The sequence below is a fragment of the Heliangelus exortis genome, chromosome 18 (assembly GCF_036169615.1).
Source record: "Heliangelus exortis chromosome 18, bHelExo1.hap1, whole genome shotgun sequence".
Lineage (NCBI taxonomy): Eukaryota > Metazoa > Chordata > Aves > Apodiformes > Trochilidae > Heliangelus > Heliangelus exortis.
In genome coordinates this window covers 728614-746152 of record NC_092439.1, presented here as the reverse complement: position 1 = coordinate 746152, position 17539 = coordinate 728614, and the positions used below count along the sequence as shown (strand labels likewise).

General features: G+C 50.5%; 1 protein-coding gene across 6 annotated transcripts in view; it reads right to left on the bottom strand.

Moving 5' to 3' along the window:
• Positions 1–3466: 3466 nt before the first annotated feature.
• The window catches only part of CCDC9B (coiled-coil domain containing 9B), a 36754-nt gene continuing 22681 nt past the window's right edge, over positions 3467–17539 (bottom strand). For 4 of the 6 annotated variants that reach the window (XM_071761713.1, XM_071761708.1, XM_071761712.1 and 1 more), the window contains 7 exons: positions 15495–15679; positions 14167–14228; positions 13603–13656; positions 13108–13210; positions 10249–10306; positions 9138–9943; positions 3467–5784 (listed from right to left, as the gene is read on the bottom strand). In XM_071761713.1, coding sequence (XP_071617814.1) covers positions 9170–9943; positions 10249–10306; positions 13108–13210; positions 13603–13656; positions 14167–14228; positions 15495–15679 — 1236 coding nt within the window. In that variant the 3' untranslated portion in view covers positions 3467–5784; positions 9138–9169. Of the gene's footprint in view, positions 5785–5811; positions 6061–9137; positions 9944–10248; positions 10307–13107; positions 13211–13602; positions 13657–14166; positions 14229–15494; positions 15680–17539 lie in introns of those variants that run through there. The other 2 variants (XM_071761709.1, XM_071761710.1) reach the window with 2 other exon arrangements.

Sequence of the window (17539 nt, the reverse complement as noted above, 5' to 3'; positions counted from 1 at the left end):
ACTCAAAGCTCTTCACCTGGTTTGTGGTTCTGGTGGCAAAGGCTCTTTGGGATGGGGCAGCATCCAGCTCTGCTTTGTCCAAGGGAACAGCCCCGTTGCTGCTGGTTACCTCCCTTTCTGGTGCTAAAAATAGTTGATGAGCCAGTACAGAGATGCTTGTGGCTGTCTTCATTCCTGTAGGAAAGTGCAGGCTTGATGAGTTCCCAGACTGTGGTGTTTGGTTTGGTTTTGGGTTGGTTTTTTTGGTTTTTTTGTGTTGTTGTTTTTTTTTTTTAATAGTCTCCTCTGCTGACAAATTGAGATTTAAGTGAAATGCTTCTATTTCTGTACCTGTTACAACTGGCTTTGGAGCATCCTGGTATTTCACTCACATTGTACTAAGCTTGAAAGGGATGGAGGGGCTTGGGCTCTCAAAGAGGCAGAAGAACTGCAGACTGGCTGAGGAGCTTTATGGTTTGGGCAGCTTTGTTTTCCAAAGCCCTTTTGGACCTGGATTCTTCAGCTGAAATTTCTTCTGTGTCCTTTCCCCAGCCAGGAATCAGTCCTCAGGAGGAAATTATGTTCCCCTGGAGGTGCACTTGCTCAAGAAGCCACTCTCAGTGCTTGTTGCTCTCTTTTGTGCCAGACTGTCCAAGAAACTGGTGACTAAGTACTCTTTGCAAACCATTCTAGTAATAAAAATGGCTCATCTGGAGGGGTTTCTAGGTGTAAGTAATTCGAGGTGCTCAGGATTTCTTGGGAAGTAGGTTGGCTGCAGCAGATAACAGCTGGATTGTTGTCCTGGACTGTGAATTTCTGCATTTTGTTGCCATCTGTGTACTGAGACAGATATCTGCATCTAGGACATAATTTTTTTCATGCCATGAGATGGTGCAGTCACCAGCCGTGGGTAAAGCTGAGGTTTAAAAGGCAGACTGACTTGTTATCTGTTGGATTACTTCAGCTCCAATTCAGTCTTCCCCTTCATTGCCTCTCAAAAAAAAAAAATTTCTATTCAGTTCACTTGGTGTAATTGTATCAGGCACAGGCTTTTGTGTTGCTTCCGTGACAAAAATCCCTGTAGCCTTGTGACTGGGAATGTTATTTCCTTGGAATTGCTGGTGACCCCTTAAAGTCAGTGTGGATGAAGAAAATAATCAAACACAGGGCATTTGCTTGAGTGACACAAGGAATTTCAGAGTTCTGACTGTGGGGTGCTCCTGTGACTTACATGACTGTAAGAGTGTGGCTGGCATAGTGGCATCTGTGCTCCTATTTATTTACTTGTGTTTGTTACTGGTTAATGTAATGCAGCTTCCTTCCAAGGTCTGAGTCTGTAAAGTCCTGAGTTCCAGATCTTTGTCCTCTTAGGAGGCTTTAAAAAATACTGCCCAGAGAACAGAAGTTGCCATCCATTTGTGCTTCAGGTGCACCTGAGCTCTGAAAGGTGGTGACAAGGGAAGGTAAATACCATGGCAGCTTTGGTTTTCCACGTCCTGATCACAGTGATGGCTTAAAAGGATGGAGGGGAGACCAGGTTGTGTTCTGCTTTGCCTTTCTGACTGAGAGGAGTCTCGTGAGGGAGGAATCTGACTCCTTGAGAGAGAAATTCTGCTAATGCTGACTTGTCCATCTCTCAAGTGACAGCAGTGACTCTCTGGCACTGTTAATGCTGCCTCAGCTGAGATCCTTGCAGAAGGATTTGAACTGCAAGCTCTGTCAAATGGAAGTGCTCCCTAAATAAAGGAATAGTAAGTGAATTATTAATGCTGTGTCTGTCAGAGGTGTATCTAGATCAGAGGATGTTTTCTCAACCCTTGGTTCCCACCTTGCACACAGATAGCTCTGGGCTGCCACCTTGTTCCTGACATCTATTTAATCCTTGTCCCCTGCCTGCAGCTGCTGGCCTTGTCCCATTGAGCTGTTTGTTCCAGGGGAGTGCATCCATGTAACTCCTGTGCAGGGGGTCCAGAAGGAAGGGAAATAGCTGGAACAAAGAGGAACTGGAGCACGTAATCTGTGCCAGCAGCTGGCTCACACTTCCATCTTCTAAAATCTGCCCTTTTCCCCACGCAGGTTCCCCCGTGGTCTCAGCTGCTGTAACACACACACCATCCCCATCCCAGTTCTGCAGACTGGAAAGGTTGTGTCATTCTAACTCCACATCTCAGCTTAATTCCTGAGTGCTGCTGGAAAGCTGTCCTGTGGTGTAGTGGTGGTAATAAAACCAGTGCCTGCTCTGGGCATTGGGGATTTTTTTCTGAGGAGTCCAAACTCCTGCCAGCTCTGGAGAGGGTTGTGCAGAGGGGGTGTTGCTGCTGGCTGCAAGTCCTGTGGGGAGAGGGCAGTGCTGGAAGGAACAAGAGAGGGAGCATAGAACTGGGAAGGTGAAGCTTGGCTCCTGGCTCTTTGGTGTGCTCAGAGGAACTGCTGGAGTCCCCCAGCTCTGGTCAGCTGTTGTCACTGCACTCAGCTGGTGTGACTGGGAAATGGCTGCAGAATTCCTGGTGTGTTTGCTCTGCCTGTTGGGAGCTGTGGGCTCTGGGAAGCTGTGAGTGGGTGGAGCTGTTCCTGTACAACCTTTCCAAGGGATGGAGACAGACAAGGGTTTGAACTTCACTCCTGTGCTGAACCCTCCTTCTGCTCTGCACCTTTAAGAGGTTTAAACAGCTTTCCATACAGCTTAAAAAGCACCAACCACTCTGTTTTGCACTTTAAATACAAAAGCTGCTGACTAAATGCCAGCCTAGCTTCAGGCTCCTGTGTCACTTGCAACTGGAGGGGAACTGGTGTGGAAAACCAGTGCAAGTTTGTGATTTCTGGTTCTGACCTTGCTCATCAGCAATCTGTGGGAGATGGATGGGACTGGCTGAGCTGGGGATGGAGAACTGGAACATCTCAGGATTTCACAGAGTTGTCTCCTGGAGGAATTGGCTTGGTAAAGCTTTGGAAACTGAGGTATCTTCATCCAGCTGTAGTTTTGTTCTTGGCTTGAGATTTTTTTTAATTCATCTTTTTACACAAGGGTTGATTCACTAGTCTGAAGGCAATTTTGATAAGGATTTTAGCTACAGAGTTGTGATGAAACTGATGGTAAATTTTACCAACTAGAGGGGTGTGTAGAGGCAAGGTCTTCTTTGGACTGAAGAGAAGGAGGTTCTCTGCTTTCCTCTTGTCTGGAAGAACACAACTTCCCCCAAATCCCTGGGAAGCAGCAGACACCTCTGCAGACAGAAGCCTTTGCACTCTGCAGCCTGCCACTGAGTTTGCTTGCAAGAGAAGTGCTGTGGCAGGGAGGCAGCTTTGGTGCTTTGTGGGAGTGAGGCTGATGTGAGGATGCAGCCAGATTCTGGGTGAGCTGGAGCAAAAGCCAAGTGCTTTCCTAAGGAGGGAGCAATCTGAATCAGAGCTGCTGGTCTAAAAAACAGAACTGGTTTAGTTCAGAAAACTTGACACGTGGCACTGAGGAACATTAAGAAACCAGAGCTTTTTCCTCATTACAACTTTTATTTCATATAAATAATCCCTCTGCATCAGATTTTTTTCAACTTCTCAGTTTTGTTTTTTTCTCTCACTGTCAAGAAGAAACAGCTAGCCACAGTTTTCTGAAAAACTGCAATCCAGGCATCAACCAAAGTGCATTTGAGCAAAGTGTTAATGAGCAGGAATAAATTACCCTTAGAACAGGCACAATCTGTACAGTCCCATCCCTGGAGCTTGGGACAGACTCAGTCCCAGGCAGCATTAAACATAGAGTTAGTTGGATTTGTGGGAGAAAAAAGAAAGAAATGGGGGCAAAGTGTCAGTTTTCCTTTCACAAAGGAGTCTAGGGCAGTAAGATATGGCAACAATTGCAGTTGAGGTTTTTATCTCTCAAAAATAATGCTGTCCTAGGGGCAATGTACCAATTTTTGTCTCCCTGGCTGTGTGCCTGACTGCTGCTGGGGTGCAACAGGTTCTTGAGCTGAGACTCTTTTGTGTGGGCCATGAGGCAAACCAGTTCCTGGTTTATACTGGTAATGACTCAGGCAGGGCCAGGGTTGAGGTCAGTGACCTGATGTAAAAAATAATAAATTAAAAATGTAAGCATTTGTAAGCAGGATTTTGAGCCAGTCAGATAAGGAAAAAATAGCCTTTAACAGTGATGGAGAATCTCCAGGTGCAGTGTTACAATCTGGCTTTTATCTCTCTGTTTTTATTTGTGGGATATGTCCAAATAAACCCAGTCTGGGCTTTGGGGAAGGGGGGGGAAGATGTTTCTGCAAACAAAACATGAAAGCTGCACACTCTGTTTCTAGATAATACCTGGGCTGAAGCCAGGAAGTGTTCTGATTTTGTCACAGAGGGGAAATGCCCAGGCTTGCCATTGTGAGATGGGTACTGTGGATCTGAGTTCTCTGGCAACCCCAAATGTTTCTCTGAGCAATGCAGGTTTATTAAAGCAGAGTACAGTAGTTCAGCCCACGTGAGCCAACCTACTCTCCAAGGCAGAGTGAAGAGTCTGCTTCCTACCTGGAGGTCTGGTTAGCAAATGCATCCTGCAGTGAAATCCAATGAATCCACTCAATCTCCACGTGTGCCTGTATGTACATTCACTCCTGTCCTGAGTTTCAGAGCAGCACTTCAAAACGAGGGTCAAGTCAGAACTGGTGTTGTTCCTTGTGCCTGCTTTCTGACTTCTCCTCAGTCAGTAGCTGTGTTTCAGCTGTGAATCTCTGAGCAGTTGGGCATCCAGGCAGCTGGGATTTTTGCTCATTTGTGCTTGTAAATGCTCATCCAGCTCCTCCATTTGGAAGGGGACTTAAGGCCAGGTCAGGATGCCTGCATGGCAGCTGCCAGGGGAGCTGCTGCCTCTGTATTCAAGCACAAAGTTATGAAAGGCACAACCAGGATGGGAGGAACATTCAGTATGAAGCCTCAGGCCTTCAGCTCCAATGTGGCCTGGGACACAACTCCTCCTGCACCAACTCCTTTGTGCAGGGTGGTGGAGAAGGGAGGTTACTGCATTTGTGCTCTCCTCCTCCTTGCCCTGGGTGGCACAGAGCTGCGTGTGCTCCAGTTAGGAAGCAGTGTTCTGCTGAGCTGTGCATGTCCCTGCTCAGCCTAGCAGCCACCTTCCTTAGGGAAAAAAAAAAAAATAAGCAATCTCCTGATGTGCTGATGCAGCCTCTGCTGCTTGTGTCTAACAGGAGGAGGAAAACAAGGTGGAAAAAAAAATAAAAAATAAAGCACCTGCACCCTACAGTGTAACTCAAGAATGCTCCATTCCTTTTGTGCCCTCCACCAGGCAAGGACTGTACAGCTCTGCCAACACTCCAGCCACCTGCAAACCTTGGCACAAGAGCTGCTTTCAACACTACTTTTTTTTCATCCACCTACTGAACTACAACATAACACCTCACCCTCTCTCATGCTGTCAGTTCCCTGCCCCCCAGGGAGGGAGAGCTGGCACAGCCCCTGCCCTCCTCCCAGGTGAGGAACCTAAACCTTAAACAGAATTAGTTATTAAATAAAATAAAGTGCATCAAGAAGACGTTTCATTGGCTTGCCACACAGCTGCAATATTGGCAAAACAAATACAAAAGGTAAGTGGTGGTGTCTGTAGGCCAGGAGTGTGTGTGTAGCTTCCCTGTCCTTTGGCATGTGGAGAGGAAAGGGGGAGCCAAACCTGTGAGCAGGAGTGGGAGTGGTGCTGGGACCCCCCGGGCTGGGGGTGGGTGCTGAAAGCTGATTTCAGGGGAGGTCAAAGAGTGAGGACAAAGTTGTGCTCCTCTTCTCATCCACCACCTCCAGCACGTTGTCCTGCTGAAAGGAGAGCAGAGACAGCAGAGGGACCATCAGGCTTCAGGGCACTGCTGAGCAGTAAATCAGAGCTGTCTGCTGAGATTCAGCCTGCCCTGGGCTGGGGGGAACATTCCCTGCCTGCCCCCCAAGGGACTGGGGGCTCCATGGGGCAGGGGATGACCTGGATGTGCAGCTCTGGCTGCCACATGCTCCCAATCCTCCTCTGCCTTAGCTGAGACTGATTCTCTCTCTGCTTTTGTGTCCAGAGCAATCATTTTTGTGTGGTTTGTGCAGCACCTGGAGCATCAAGGGGAGGGGATGATTTTGGGGTGGCCTTTGTGGCCCTCTCACCCAAAACCTTTCCTGGGGGGGCAGCACATGTGCCTGCCAAGGGCAGAAGGGTGTAGGAGCTTTTCCCTGGTGAAAACACTGACCTGTGAGTGGGATCTGCTCTCCTCTACCTGCCTCCACACCTAGATACCCAGATTTTAAGGGGGAAAGGCTGACTTTCTGTAATTCTGTGAACCCTTCTTTGGTGGGACATGGCACTCAGATGTGCCCAGAGCATCTGAAATGCCCACGGGCTGCTGGGGGGCTCCAGAGGGGGGTGTGGGCTGCAGGAAGGACCAGGGAGGTTGATGCCATTCCAGTCAAACCCTGGAGACTGTCAAGGCCAACGTCCAAGATGAAGCAGCAGATGGTCCCTTGTCCCCTGAGGACACTGCCATGTTCTTCAGCAGCTCTGGATCTGCACGGGCAGTGCTGGCTCCTGCTTGCACTGCTTCCTGCACCAACCTTCAGCACTGGTTTGCATCAGGAGGTTGAGCTCTGCTCCCCTCCTGCCCCACTCCTGTTTACGTCAGCCAGAGCTGCAAGGTCAGATCCCCAGAGCTGCTCTGGAAATCCACCCCCAGCTGTATTTTCTCTAAAGATGTTAAGATTAATTTTTCTCAAGAGCATTCAAGGAAAAGCTTCTGTGGTTTTTGTGTATCGTTTACTTCTCTGGGACTCCTTGGACACCCTCCAGGGATTCCAGTCCTGCACTTTGGGTAAATATTTACTCCTTGTTATTTGAAGCAAAGGATGAAAGCCCCACCACACTCTGCACTGCAGCTCCAGTGGCTCTGGAGGTGATGGGGATTTTTAGTGCCACCCAGAGAGCTGAGCAGTGGCAGCTCTGAACCCCACTTGGTGGCTGCTGTTGGCAGCACCCACGGTGGGGAGTGCAGCCCCAGTCAGTGTGTGGGGCCCAGGGGCAGCAGAACATCTTCTTACCCCCCCCTGCTGATGTTTACTGCAAATCTCTGCTCTGCTTTGGGACGTGGGAGACCTGTGAGGAGAGGCCATGTCCCTGGCAGCAGAGGAGCTGACCTGGTACAGGATCTGGTGCTTGATGGAAAGCCCACAGCATAAACTCTGTAATGGAATGTTTTTTTTTTCATCTGGGGGTTGGCAGGCTGTATTTTGCAAAATCAGACCATCTGTTTCAGTGCTGAACTCCCCAAAACTGCACCAGATCAAAACTGAATCACCAGTATCTAAAAAGATAACATGAAAATTTTCTGCTTTGAAAAGGTTTAACGAGGGCTCCAGTGTGGGTTTCATGAAAAAGGAAATGCTGAAGCAGACACGTTTCTGGCACACACAGGGCATCTGTCAAATCTGTATTTTTCATAGAAAAAAATAAAATAAAATTTAAAAAATCTCCCTGGGCTGTTAGTTGCTGGCAGGACATCATTAACCAGTCTGGCTCACCCATGAGGGTGCATCCCCCCAGGTGCTTCTCCTTGTCCTGTCTCACATGGGCCCTGGTTCCTTCCACTGTTGCTCCCACCCCTCTGTGCCCCACAGCAGTAATCACACAGCCTCTCTAGAGTTCAAATTCTCACAGATTTTGCTCCTGTTTTCCACCAGGCACTTCAAGGCATTCCCTGGTATAATATCTGCTGGTTACCTGGACACAGAACACAGGAAAGGTTTCCAGCTGGCCCAGATTTACCAAGACTGAGCTGCTGGGCACCTCCTGGAGGCTTGCAGAACAAGTACCTATTTTCTTCTTCCCACTTGAAGTCCTTCACCCACAGAGAACTTGAGTTAGCATTGTTCACACCCCACGGGGGGAAAACACCCCCTCCATCCCCTGCTGGAGTGGGATAATCTGGTAACTGTGCTGATGTCAGAGCAGTCATGAGGCACAGGCACCTGCAATTCAGTGTTCAGCTGTACAAAAACCAGAGCTGAGCCACCAGCCCACAGCCTCTTGCACTGGATCATGGGCCATTCCCTCAGGACTACCTGTTCCTTAAGGATTACACTCAAGTGGTGAGAGGAAGCAAATAAATTCAGGTGGTTTGGGCACCTGAATTCATGGCACTGGACACAGAAGGAATAAACAAACTTCATTTTGCATTCTAGCAGGAGAAGTGCAGCACTGTTTAATACCTGATCTCCTCAGTGTTGCTCTCTCTGTTCCTGGCTGTTGCCAACCCCAGCTCTGCCTGACAGTGCCCTATCCCTGCTGCAAAGGGAGAGGTTACATTGCTTTGGGGTGACTTCAGCAGAGAGGAGGTGACAATGATGCCCTAGAACACCACTAAATATAACAGCTAAGCAGCACTGACAGTGCCTGCAAAGAACATGTTTTGCAAAAGTGACTGCCAAAGAGCCCCTGCACTCTGCCCTTGCCCTTTCCTCTTAATTTCCACATTTTTTTCCACATTTTTTTTTCCCTGACTGTCATACTTTGTTCTTTCTCCTGGATTTGTTCTGTATTTGCCTTTCTGGAAGAAACTTCCTTGCTTGAGTGAAACCTCTGTAACCAGATGTGTTCTTCCCCTTTCTCTTTGGTTCCCTGCCCTTTCCAGCAGGAGCCATCCCCCCCTTTGCATTTACAGACTGCTGGGCACACCAGTGTTACCACAGGGAAAACCCAAAGTGGAGATCTCAGATCTGCAGCAGGAAGAGAATCCCACATGCAGCTGACCTCCTTCAAACTACTGTCCACAAGGTGGGCCTCTGGAGCTTTGCAAGAGTTTTGGGAAGGGGAGCACACTGACTTCAGGTTATCCTGCTTGTCATCACCTCAGAGGCAAGAGCAAATCCAGCCATGCTATCTATCCCTTCTGAGGTTATCCCTTCCCAGGAAGAGTTTCACTTTGTGCCCTAACTAATCCATGTCACCAGCCAGACCCAGAAGTCCAGTTTTCGGCCCAAATTTTCCTCAGATTTAGACTGCCTGAAGGGCCCACATCACTACTAATTAGCACTTTGGGTTAGTTACCTGGTATGATGCTGTCACAGCACAGCAAAGGGAGCTGTGGATCTGTCCCACAGCTGGATAACAAACACACATGGGGATGGGGTCAGGCACTCACCTTCTGTCTCAGGCAAGCTGGTGCAATCTTTGCTAGTTGAGAGTGTCCCCACTGTCCTTGTCCTTGAGGTCCTCAGGCTGTTCCCCTTCCCTGGGCTGTGCCTGTGCTGTGTCCTGCTCAGACACAACAGTCTTGTCAGGGTTGGCTTTCCCTGGGGGCAAAGGTTCTCCTCTGTGCTCAGTGCCTTCAGCATCTTCACCTCCTCTCAGTGCAAGTGTTTGCCCCTGAGGGGCAGTGTCTTGGGTCACTTCCTCCCCTGTTTTTGTCACCAGCTGTCCTTGACCTGCATCCAGTCTGTCTGTGTCCAGCTTTCCTCCAGGGCTGTTTGAAGGGCCCTCCCTGGACTCCTGCTCTGGAGCTGTGTTTTTCTCTGAACCAGCTCCACTGGCATTCTCTCCCATGGGCAATGACAAGGGCTGCTCTCTGCTGTGCCTGGTGGCTGGCACAGTGCTTGGAAGGTTGGAAGCAGTGCTGGGAGTGCTCCCCTCCTCCTCCTCAGAGATGTCAGCAGTGCCAGGCTTCCCACGGGCACTTTCCCCAACACTTTCCACACTTGTCTTGGGCCCTGGCTCAGAGTCATCTGTGCTGGCCACAGCCCCCTCCATGCTGGAGCCCTTCACTCCTCCCTGCTCCTCCTTCTGGATGTTGTGGGCAGCCTGGACCTTCCCACTTGGCAGCCTTTGTGATGAGGAGGCTCCATGATCCTGGGGGCTTGGCTGTTTCACCTTTTCTTCCAGCTCAGCTGTGCAGTTCTCTTCCACCCCCTCCTCACCTCTGCTCTTCTGCTTGTCCATACCAAGGTTCCTCTGGGAAAAGAAGGAGATCCTGAGTTCAGCTCATTACAACATCAGGATGTGGTGTCCCTTCCCTAGGGTGGTTCCCAAGACTTGGGGGAAATTTTGCAAAAGCCATGGAAGGAAGTAAAGGGATGTAGGAGGAGAAATCTTCAGAAGTGCTGACAGAGGGGCATGGCAAGACAGAGGGTCCCCACATCATGCATTTGGGGGGTGCTAATGAGGGCTCCCAGTTCTGCACAGGCTGAGAGCCTCCGACTTTCCTGCCTGGACATGTGTGAGGAAAGCCAGCAGCCAGCCTTGCCTGCTGAACCCACCTGGCCCTCAACATCATCCTTCAGAAAACACAGCTCCTCTCCTTCTTTTGCATCCCACCTGCCAGGAAAGAAAAAAAAGCAGAATTTAGGCCTTCAGGTTCTCCTATGGCAAATTCTTGTGTTCCTTGCTGGAGCCCCTTGACAAGGCAACAGCAGACAAAGGTGGCAGATGTAGATGGTCCAGTTCCTTCTGGCACCTGCAAAGCACTCAGCCCACCCAGAGACACTCATCTGAGAGCACTAAATCTTCAGGAAGTGGTTGTTATAATTCTAACTGTAATGAAAACATAAAATCCCATCGCCAGAACAGACATTTGTTGTCAGACTAACAAGATACATGGTTTGCTCGTGCTGGTGTCTGCCAAAGCCTTGTCCTGCTTGCCTGACAGTGCCCATATATTCCAGACCTCCACTGGACAGGCACAGGAAGCTGCCTCACAAAGCATTTTTACCCAGAAAAGTCCTCAGGGCAGAAGTGAACTGCACTTGCAAGCACCTCAGGGCACTCAGGGTGCAGAGCTGGGCACGGGGGCCTCTTTAAGCCAGAGGGTGAAGCAGCTTGGAGCTGATCTGCAGGGCTCAGCCACAGCCCAGCACCCAAACCACAGCCCTCAAGTGCAGGGAAACAAAAGACTCCAGTAGGAAGGAGAGAGAAAGGCAGAAAATGATCTTTGCAGTGGTTATAACTCATGTTCCCTGCACACACTGACAGAAACCCTGAGCTGCATCTTCTCTGCAATTCCTTCCAGCCCTTGGGAGCACCAAGCTTCTCTCCTGCAATAAGACACAACCTGCTCTGCAGCAATAAATGGTGGTGTGAGCCCTCCTGGAGGCAGAGGGGGTGGCACTGGAGCTGTGTTTTAAAGGAACAGATGGACTGAAGTCTAAAGGAAAAGTGTCTGAGAGACCAGTGTTCTCTGACTAGCTTGGAGGGGCCCTGGACACCCTGGAACTGCTCCAGTCCAGCTCAGAGGGAAGCAGGGAGAGCAATGCTGCCTTTCCCTCACATCCAGTTTGGCCCCAAGCTGGGATCTTAGGCCAGCTGTACTCCATAAGAAGTACTGTGTTCTAGGGAGGTGATCACCTCAAGTCAGGTCATTTGTGGTGTCAAAAATCTTACAGCTGGTGTGGGGGTAGCAGTCTCTGCCCAACAGCTGCCTCTGCTTTAACTTCTTCATCTACCTTCATGTAGATCTGGTTTTTTCCTTCAAGATTCTCTTCTCCAGTGCCACTGCTGAGTAATTCCTGTGGATACGTTTTTTTCCAGATCTCTCTGTCCACCTTCCTGTCCACATTTTTCAGTTCTTCCCTCATGCTTTGTAGACAGCCACTTTAAAAATTTTACTCCTTTCTCCCTCTGCTCAGCCCCCTATCCCTATTTTTTAATCATTCCCTCTCTGCCTGCTGCTTTTTAGATTTGATTTCTGCCTCTCTCTCTGGCCAGCTCCCCATCTCTCTTTTTATTACCAGGAATAACCACATTTCAGAGGCAAAGCAGCAGAACCATGCTTACTCCTGGGGACAGTTGTTGAGCTCTGTGAGTTTGGTTTTTGTCCTGCTGGGTTGGGATCTTCAGGCAGGGCAGAACTGTGTGTACTCACTGCCAGTTTCACAGCTTGAACAGCAGTGTTCAGCAGCAGCCTGAAGCCTTCTAAGGTATTTACAGAAGGTAACAGCAAACCCACTGGCATGCCCATCCTTGCACATCCTCTGGGAACTGCAGTAATTCCCCAGTGCTGCACTCAGTGTCTGGTGCAGAGTGAGCATGAGCACAGCTCATCAGCTTTCCCTTCCTGAATATATTTTACTTGGGATGAAGAGTGGGAAGGGGTGGAATGTAACCTACAGACAGAGCTAACTCAATTATTTGCATGCTGTTGGCCCTCTTTGTCATCAGTTTATCAGAACTAAATTTAATTTTAAAAAGTCTGATTAATTGGCAGGGCTGAGGAAGACAGAAGATGACCCATCTTGGTGCTCTGAGTAGATTCTGAGCCCACAGCATTACCTGAGAGTTATGGCTGCTCAGGTGCAAGCCCTCAAAGCAGACACTGGAAACAAAAGCAACATTAAAAAAACATCTCCAGGTTTAACACAGGGCAGGAGCTGTGTGTAGGACCCACCTGTGTCCTGGCTCAGCAGAACCCTGCACACCCAGCCCCTGCCTGATGCTCTTCAGCCAAGCTACAGCAAGCAGCAGCTGATGTCCAGCAGCTCCTGTCTGCTGGGTGATGGTGTCAGAACCCCCGTGCAGCACAGATCTGCATCTGTGTAACTGGAGGGTGGTACCTGCCCTGAGTGGCTGAGGAATGTGACCACTAAAAGGGACTGGAATGTGTGTTCTGGATAAATGGAGAGGTTTGGGGTATGCAATCAACTCTTCCATCTTTTTGTTGCCCACTGAAGGGCACGGCAGAGCTGTGAAGAGGATTGCTGTTATTAAACCATCAGTGTGGCTCCAGGAAACTGGAGACTGAGCTGAAATTTAATTATGGAGAGCAGCAGGAGAGGGGGGCCCCTGGGAGGACATGGGTGAACCTGTGAATTGCATTTAACTGTGCTGCCACTCTGAAACTGCTTCTGTGCAGCTGACTGTGTGGCTGTGTGCTGCCCATAGCTGGCAGGAGCAGCACCTTCCCTCCTCACCAGGAGCTTGAAGAAGAGTTAAGAGGAAAAGACATCTGCACCACAGCATCCAGCCTAACTGTGACTGGTTCAGCTGGCAACTGGAGGCTGTTCCTCCAGATCAGCAGTGCCTGAAAGTCAGGCAGGATGTGTTCCAAAGCTTCAGGCAAGGAATGAGGCCTGGCCATGCTCACCACAAGCCCCTGCTCCTGCCACTGCTGCTGATCCCCTCACCTTCTGGCTCTGCCTGTCAGTCTGTCCTTGCCCTTGGCTCGGCTGCTCACAGCAGGCACTGCCTTCAGTCCAGGGTCGCTCACGTTCACTCCGTGCTGTGCACCTAGGAGAGAGGTTGAGAAGGCCATGCAGGAGCTGCCAGAGCCACCTGATGGACCTCTGAGCATCCTTGTGCCACTGGAAAAACCTCTGGAGCAGAAAGCCTCTGAACCTGAACACATACTGTATGTATACCTTCTAAAATAACAAAGACAAACGGGTATTTTTTCTGCATTTTTAAGTTCCACATTCTAACTGTAACTTCAGATCTTATTCCTTGGACACAGTCTCCCTTTTGCTGTTCTTGCAAGGCTTGTTCTCCCTTGCCACCCAGCACAGGCTGTACCACAGAGCCAGGAGAGCAGCCACATGGTGTGTGCCTGGAGGGAACTGAGGGGCACATCACCCCGAGGTGCTGGTGCTCAGTGACACAGCTGAGCCTTGGGGTGGACTCACCTCTCCCATCCGGGGGAAAGTTCCTGTGCTGGAATTTCCTTGCGTTTCTTCCCCCTGGGAGGACAAAGCAAAGGATGCAGAGAAGTGAGGGAGGTTCTGTAAGAGACAGGCAGCAGAAAGCCTGCTGTCCAAACGGGGTGTCACAAGGGAAAGCTTTGTTCTGCCAGTCCATCTCCTGAGAAACAGGAGTCAGGATGGACTTAATGCTAGTAGAGAAGCCAGCATGTGCCACAGGGATCAGAGATGATGTGCTCTGGAATAGGATTGCCTCTCAACCCAGTGCTGGGGAAAGGAGGCAGTGCTGAGCCTCCATCTCCTGTCGTACAAGGGTGCAGGAGCCACTGTTCTCCCTGGGAAGGTAAAAAGCACCAGCACCCAGACACTCAAATCCCATCCCCTGAGCACCCTGCAAAGCAGAGAGGGCTGGGACCCAGCACTGAGCTCAGAGGTGTTTGCCCAGGAAAGCAGTTTCAGAGCTGACAGGCACAGCAGCTGCTGGGGCACTGGGCTCACACAATCAGCAGTCACTAGCACCAGGACAGAGTCTGGGTGTCCCTTGCCAACCTTTCTTATTGCTGGGATTATCCAAGGCTGGCTCCCCATCCTTAACAAAGTCCTCTTCAAACCTGCAGGTTAAAAACAGGCATTGTCAGACCTGACCATTCTCCTCCAGTGTGCAGAAGCCTGGGCAGGAGACCTCGAGGTGATGCAGGCTCCAGCCTCCTGCCCCCTGGCAAAGCTCTGCAGGGGGATCAGCAGGAGCTGGGACTGCAGGCACTGACCAGAAATGAGGCTGTGAGGCAATTCTACCCCAAAGGAGAACCTCTAAAACCTTCATATCTGTACCCATGTGTATGTATTTAACTCTGTGAACACCCACAAAGGCTGCAGATGCCCGTAGTGTAGCTGTACCATGCTCAGAAACAGCTTCCCAAGCTTCTTCACACAATCTGAAGCAGCTTCATGATTCATCATCTCAGACCACAGTTATTTGGTTGGTTTTTAATCCTGCTTATTTTGTATTACTGTTTTGCTCTTAAAAATTAGCACACAGGAGAACAGCAGGGCTCAGAGCTGTCCTGCCAGCAATGCTCACCACCCACTGGTCAATGCAGTGACTGAAAATCTATGTACTTGGTTCCATTCCTCAGCTAAAAGGTTCTCCCACCTCTCTGCCCTCTACAAACTCTTTTATCAGCAGCAAGCCTATGAACTACTCCCTAACTCCACACCCTAGCAAAACCTTGTCCTGCTGCAGGTGCCAGGTTGTCCACCAAAGGTGTGACCCTTTGAACAAGCACAATTAGAGGGACAGCATTTAAAGCAGGGGAGTGTCAGGCCCCATTAGGAGCTCTCCCCCTCTGCTGTCCCCAGTGTTTCCTCCCTACCCTCCAGGTGTCCCTTTGAGGTGATCCCCTGATGGGACTCAGTTTATGAGGTGTGGGGGATTTGGGCTGTCCTGTGACTGAGGAGAAACAAGCAGGGCTGTGAGACAACCCGTGGACTAGCAACACAGGTTGGTCCATCCCTGTTTCTAGAACAGCACCTGCATCCTCCTGCCCTTGGATTTGTCCCTGTGGAGAAGGAGGACTCTCCAGATGCAGACTCAGTGTTGTTTCACACTCCCCTCCCTCCCACAGTCCAATCCTGGTGGGATCAAAGGCAGGCAGCCTGTCAGCACACAGTGTGTCCTACCAGGGTAACAGACCTCACGTCAGAGAGACAGTAGGAGAATCAATCACTCTGATTCCACTGACACAGGGGGTCAGGAGGAGAAAGAGCAGCGTGGCTTTGGTCAGGGAGAGGCACGCGACAGCCTGGCCTGCGATCAGGAAATATCTGCACGGGATCTCATCGGGGGTTCAGATGAGCCCGGGCTGGGCAGGACCTACATGTGCTCTGACTTCTCCACATCCCAAGCCCGTCGCCACTCGCCCCGGGCGTTCTTGTGCCGCGCCAGGCGCTCCAGGTCGATCTGCTCCCGCTCCCTCTTCCAGCGGATGTATTCCGAGCGTTCCCGCCCACTCATGGGCAAACTCAGGTCTCCAGGTCCCTTCTGCACCGACTTCCCACCATCCTGGCGGAGGAAAAAAGAGCTCTTTGTTGGCACAGAAGTCGGAAGCAGCCGCCCTCGGTGCGCTCTGCGCGCCCGGTGCCGGGAACGCTCTGTGGGATTTGGGAAGGACTCAGAGCGGGGTCTGCTCCTCCCTCTGAAGTGATGTGCAGACATCACTGTGTGTGCTGTTCCCAGGACTGCTGGCTTCACAGAGAGGGAAACTGAGGCGGCAAGAAGTTACATGGCTTGCTTGGAGCTGCTTTGTAGATCCAGAGCCAAAGCAGAACAAGCACCCATCCCCTCCCAGGGAAACCCAACAATGAGAATGAGAACTGGTGGCAACACATTTCTGAAAAGTTGCTCCCCTTCACCCACACTACACAAATAGTGCTCTTTTTTCAATGGATTAAACGGCTTCCATCTAAACCCCTGGATTTTCCATCGGGATGCATTCCTCTTGCCTTAATGAGCTGGGGCTCCAGGGCTGTTTCCCTAACCTGAGCCACAGTGTCCTCTGGCTCCTGCAGCAAGGAAACCTCCCCCCTGTGAGAAGCAGCCACAAGATGCAGTTTTCATCCTGATACCCAGGTACCTGACACAAACTCCTAAAGCACAAAGAATCCTGTGTGCAAATGGACTGCTCTGCCTAATTCCTACTTGCAGTCACTGTAACTGCAGCCCTAAACTAGACAGTGGCTTTCACCTGCTGTGTCCCTGCTCACCTGAAGGTTTTAAACATTCTCTATTTTTCCTGGAAAAGGTACTTGCTAAAGTTTACTTTAGGCACAAAGTTAGTTCCTGGAGTGCTTGCAGCACCTTCCAACAGAGTTTGAGAGCTTGAACTCTCACAGAAGATGCACTGGGCTGACTCCACCTGCAGACTTTGGGACCCTTAAATCAAAGTGATGCCTATGAAAGCCCTCACAGTGGCAGGGTCACAAAGGAAGAGCCTTCTGTGAGCCCCAGGCAGCCCGAGAAGCCTGCAATGGGGCTGACCCCCTGCCCAGGGCACAGAATTCTGCAAGTGCCAAGAGCAGCATCCCGGGAGGGAAGGGGCTCTTCCCCTTCATTGCTTTCAGCCTCTTGGCTCGTCACTTTTCCTCAGGAAGGACTAAAAAAATGTAAAGCTTAAAGAAAAGCCAGCTCAGAGCTGACAGGGCAGGTGAAGAGGGAGTGATGGGCAGCCCAGCTGTGAGGTTAATGGACATGGTGGAAACAGGAGCCACCTGGCCATGGTGTTGTCAAGCAGCAGTGTGGAGCAAACAGCTTAGTGCAGAGCCGAGTCCTGCAGTGCTAATTACCTGCAGATAATTCATCACTCTGTACACCAACCCTTTCACACCAGTCATCCTCACCCCTTCCCCAAACAGGAATTAACTCCTCAGCGTGGCACTGCTGTTAAAAGCAGAGCAGCAGGGAAGGAGTGGAGGAAAGCTGTGTTACCAAGGAGACACATCTGTGTGGGCTGGAGATGGGGTGGCAGGAATTGCTCCTCTATTCCTTAGCTGGCAGAGCCTGGGGCCCTGAGCCTGCACCCCCAAGGAGGGAGAGATGAGGGCTGCAGAAAGACAAGGCACAGCAGGGCAAAGCAAAGGCAAGCACTGGTCCCTGGGCTGGGGCAGGGGCCTGGAGGTGCTCCCCACAGCATGGCATGGCTGTGGTTAGCTGGAGCACAAGGCCAGCCTGCTCCCCAGTTCTGCTCTGGGGGGCTCAGCTGCAATTAAATGTATAAGAGCCCATCTGTGTCCTCCTAATGAATCACGTTGAGGTGGGGCTATTCAATTTGTGCTCTGTTAATTAAGAGCATCTGCAGGCTCGGGGGAGCCAGCATGTCCTTCAGGGTTTGCATTAAACACTCAGTGGGAAGGCCTCTGCTTTAAT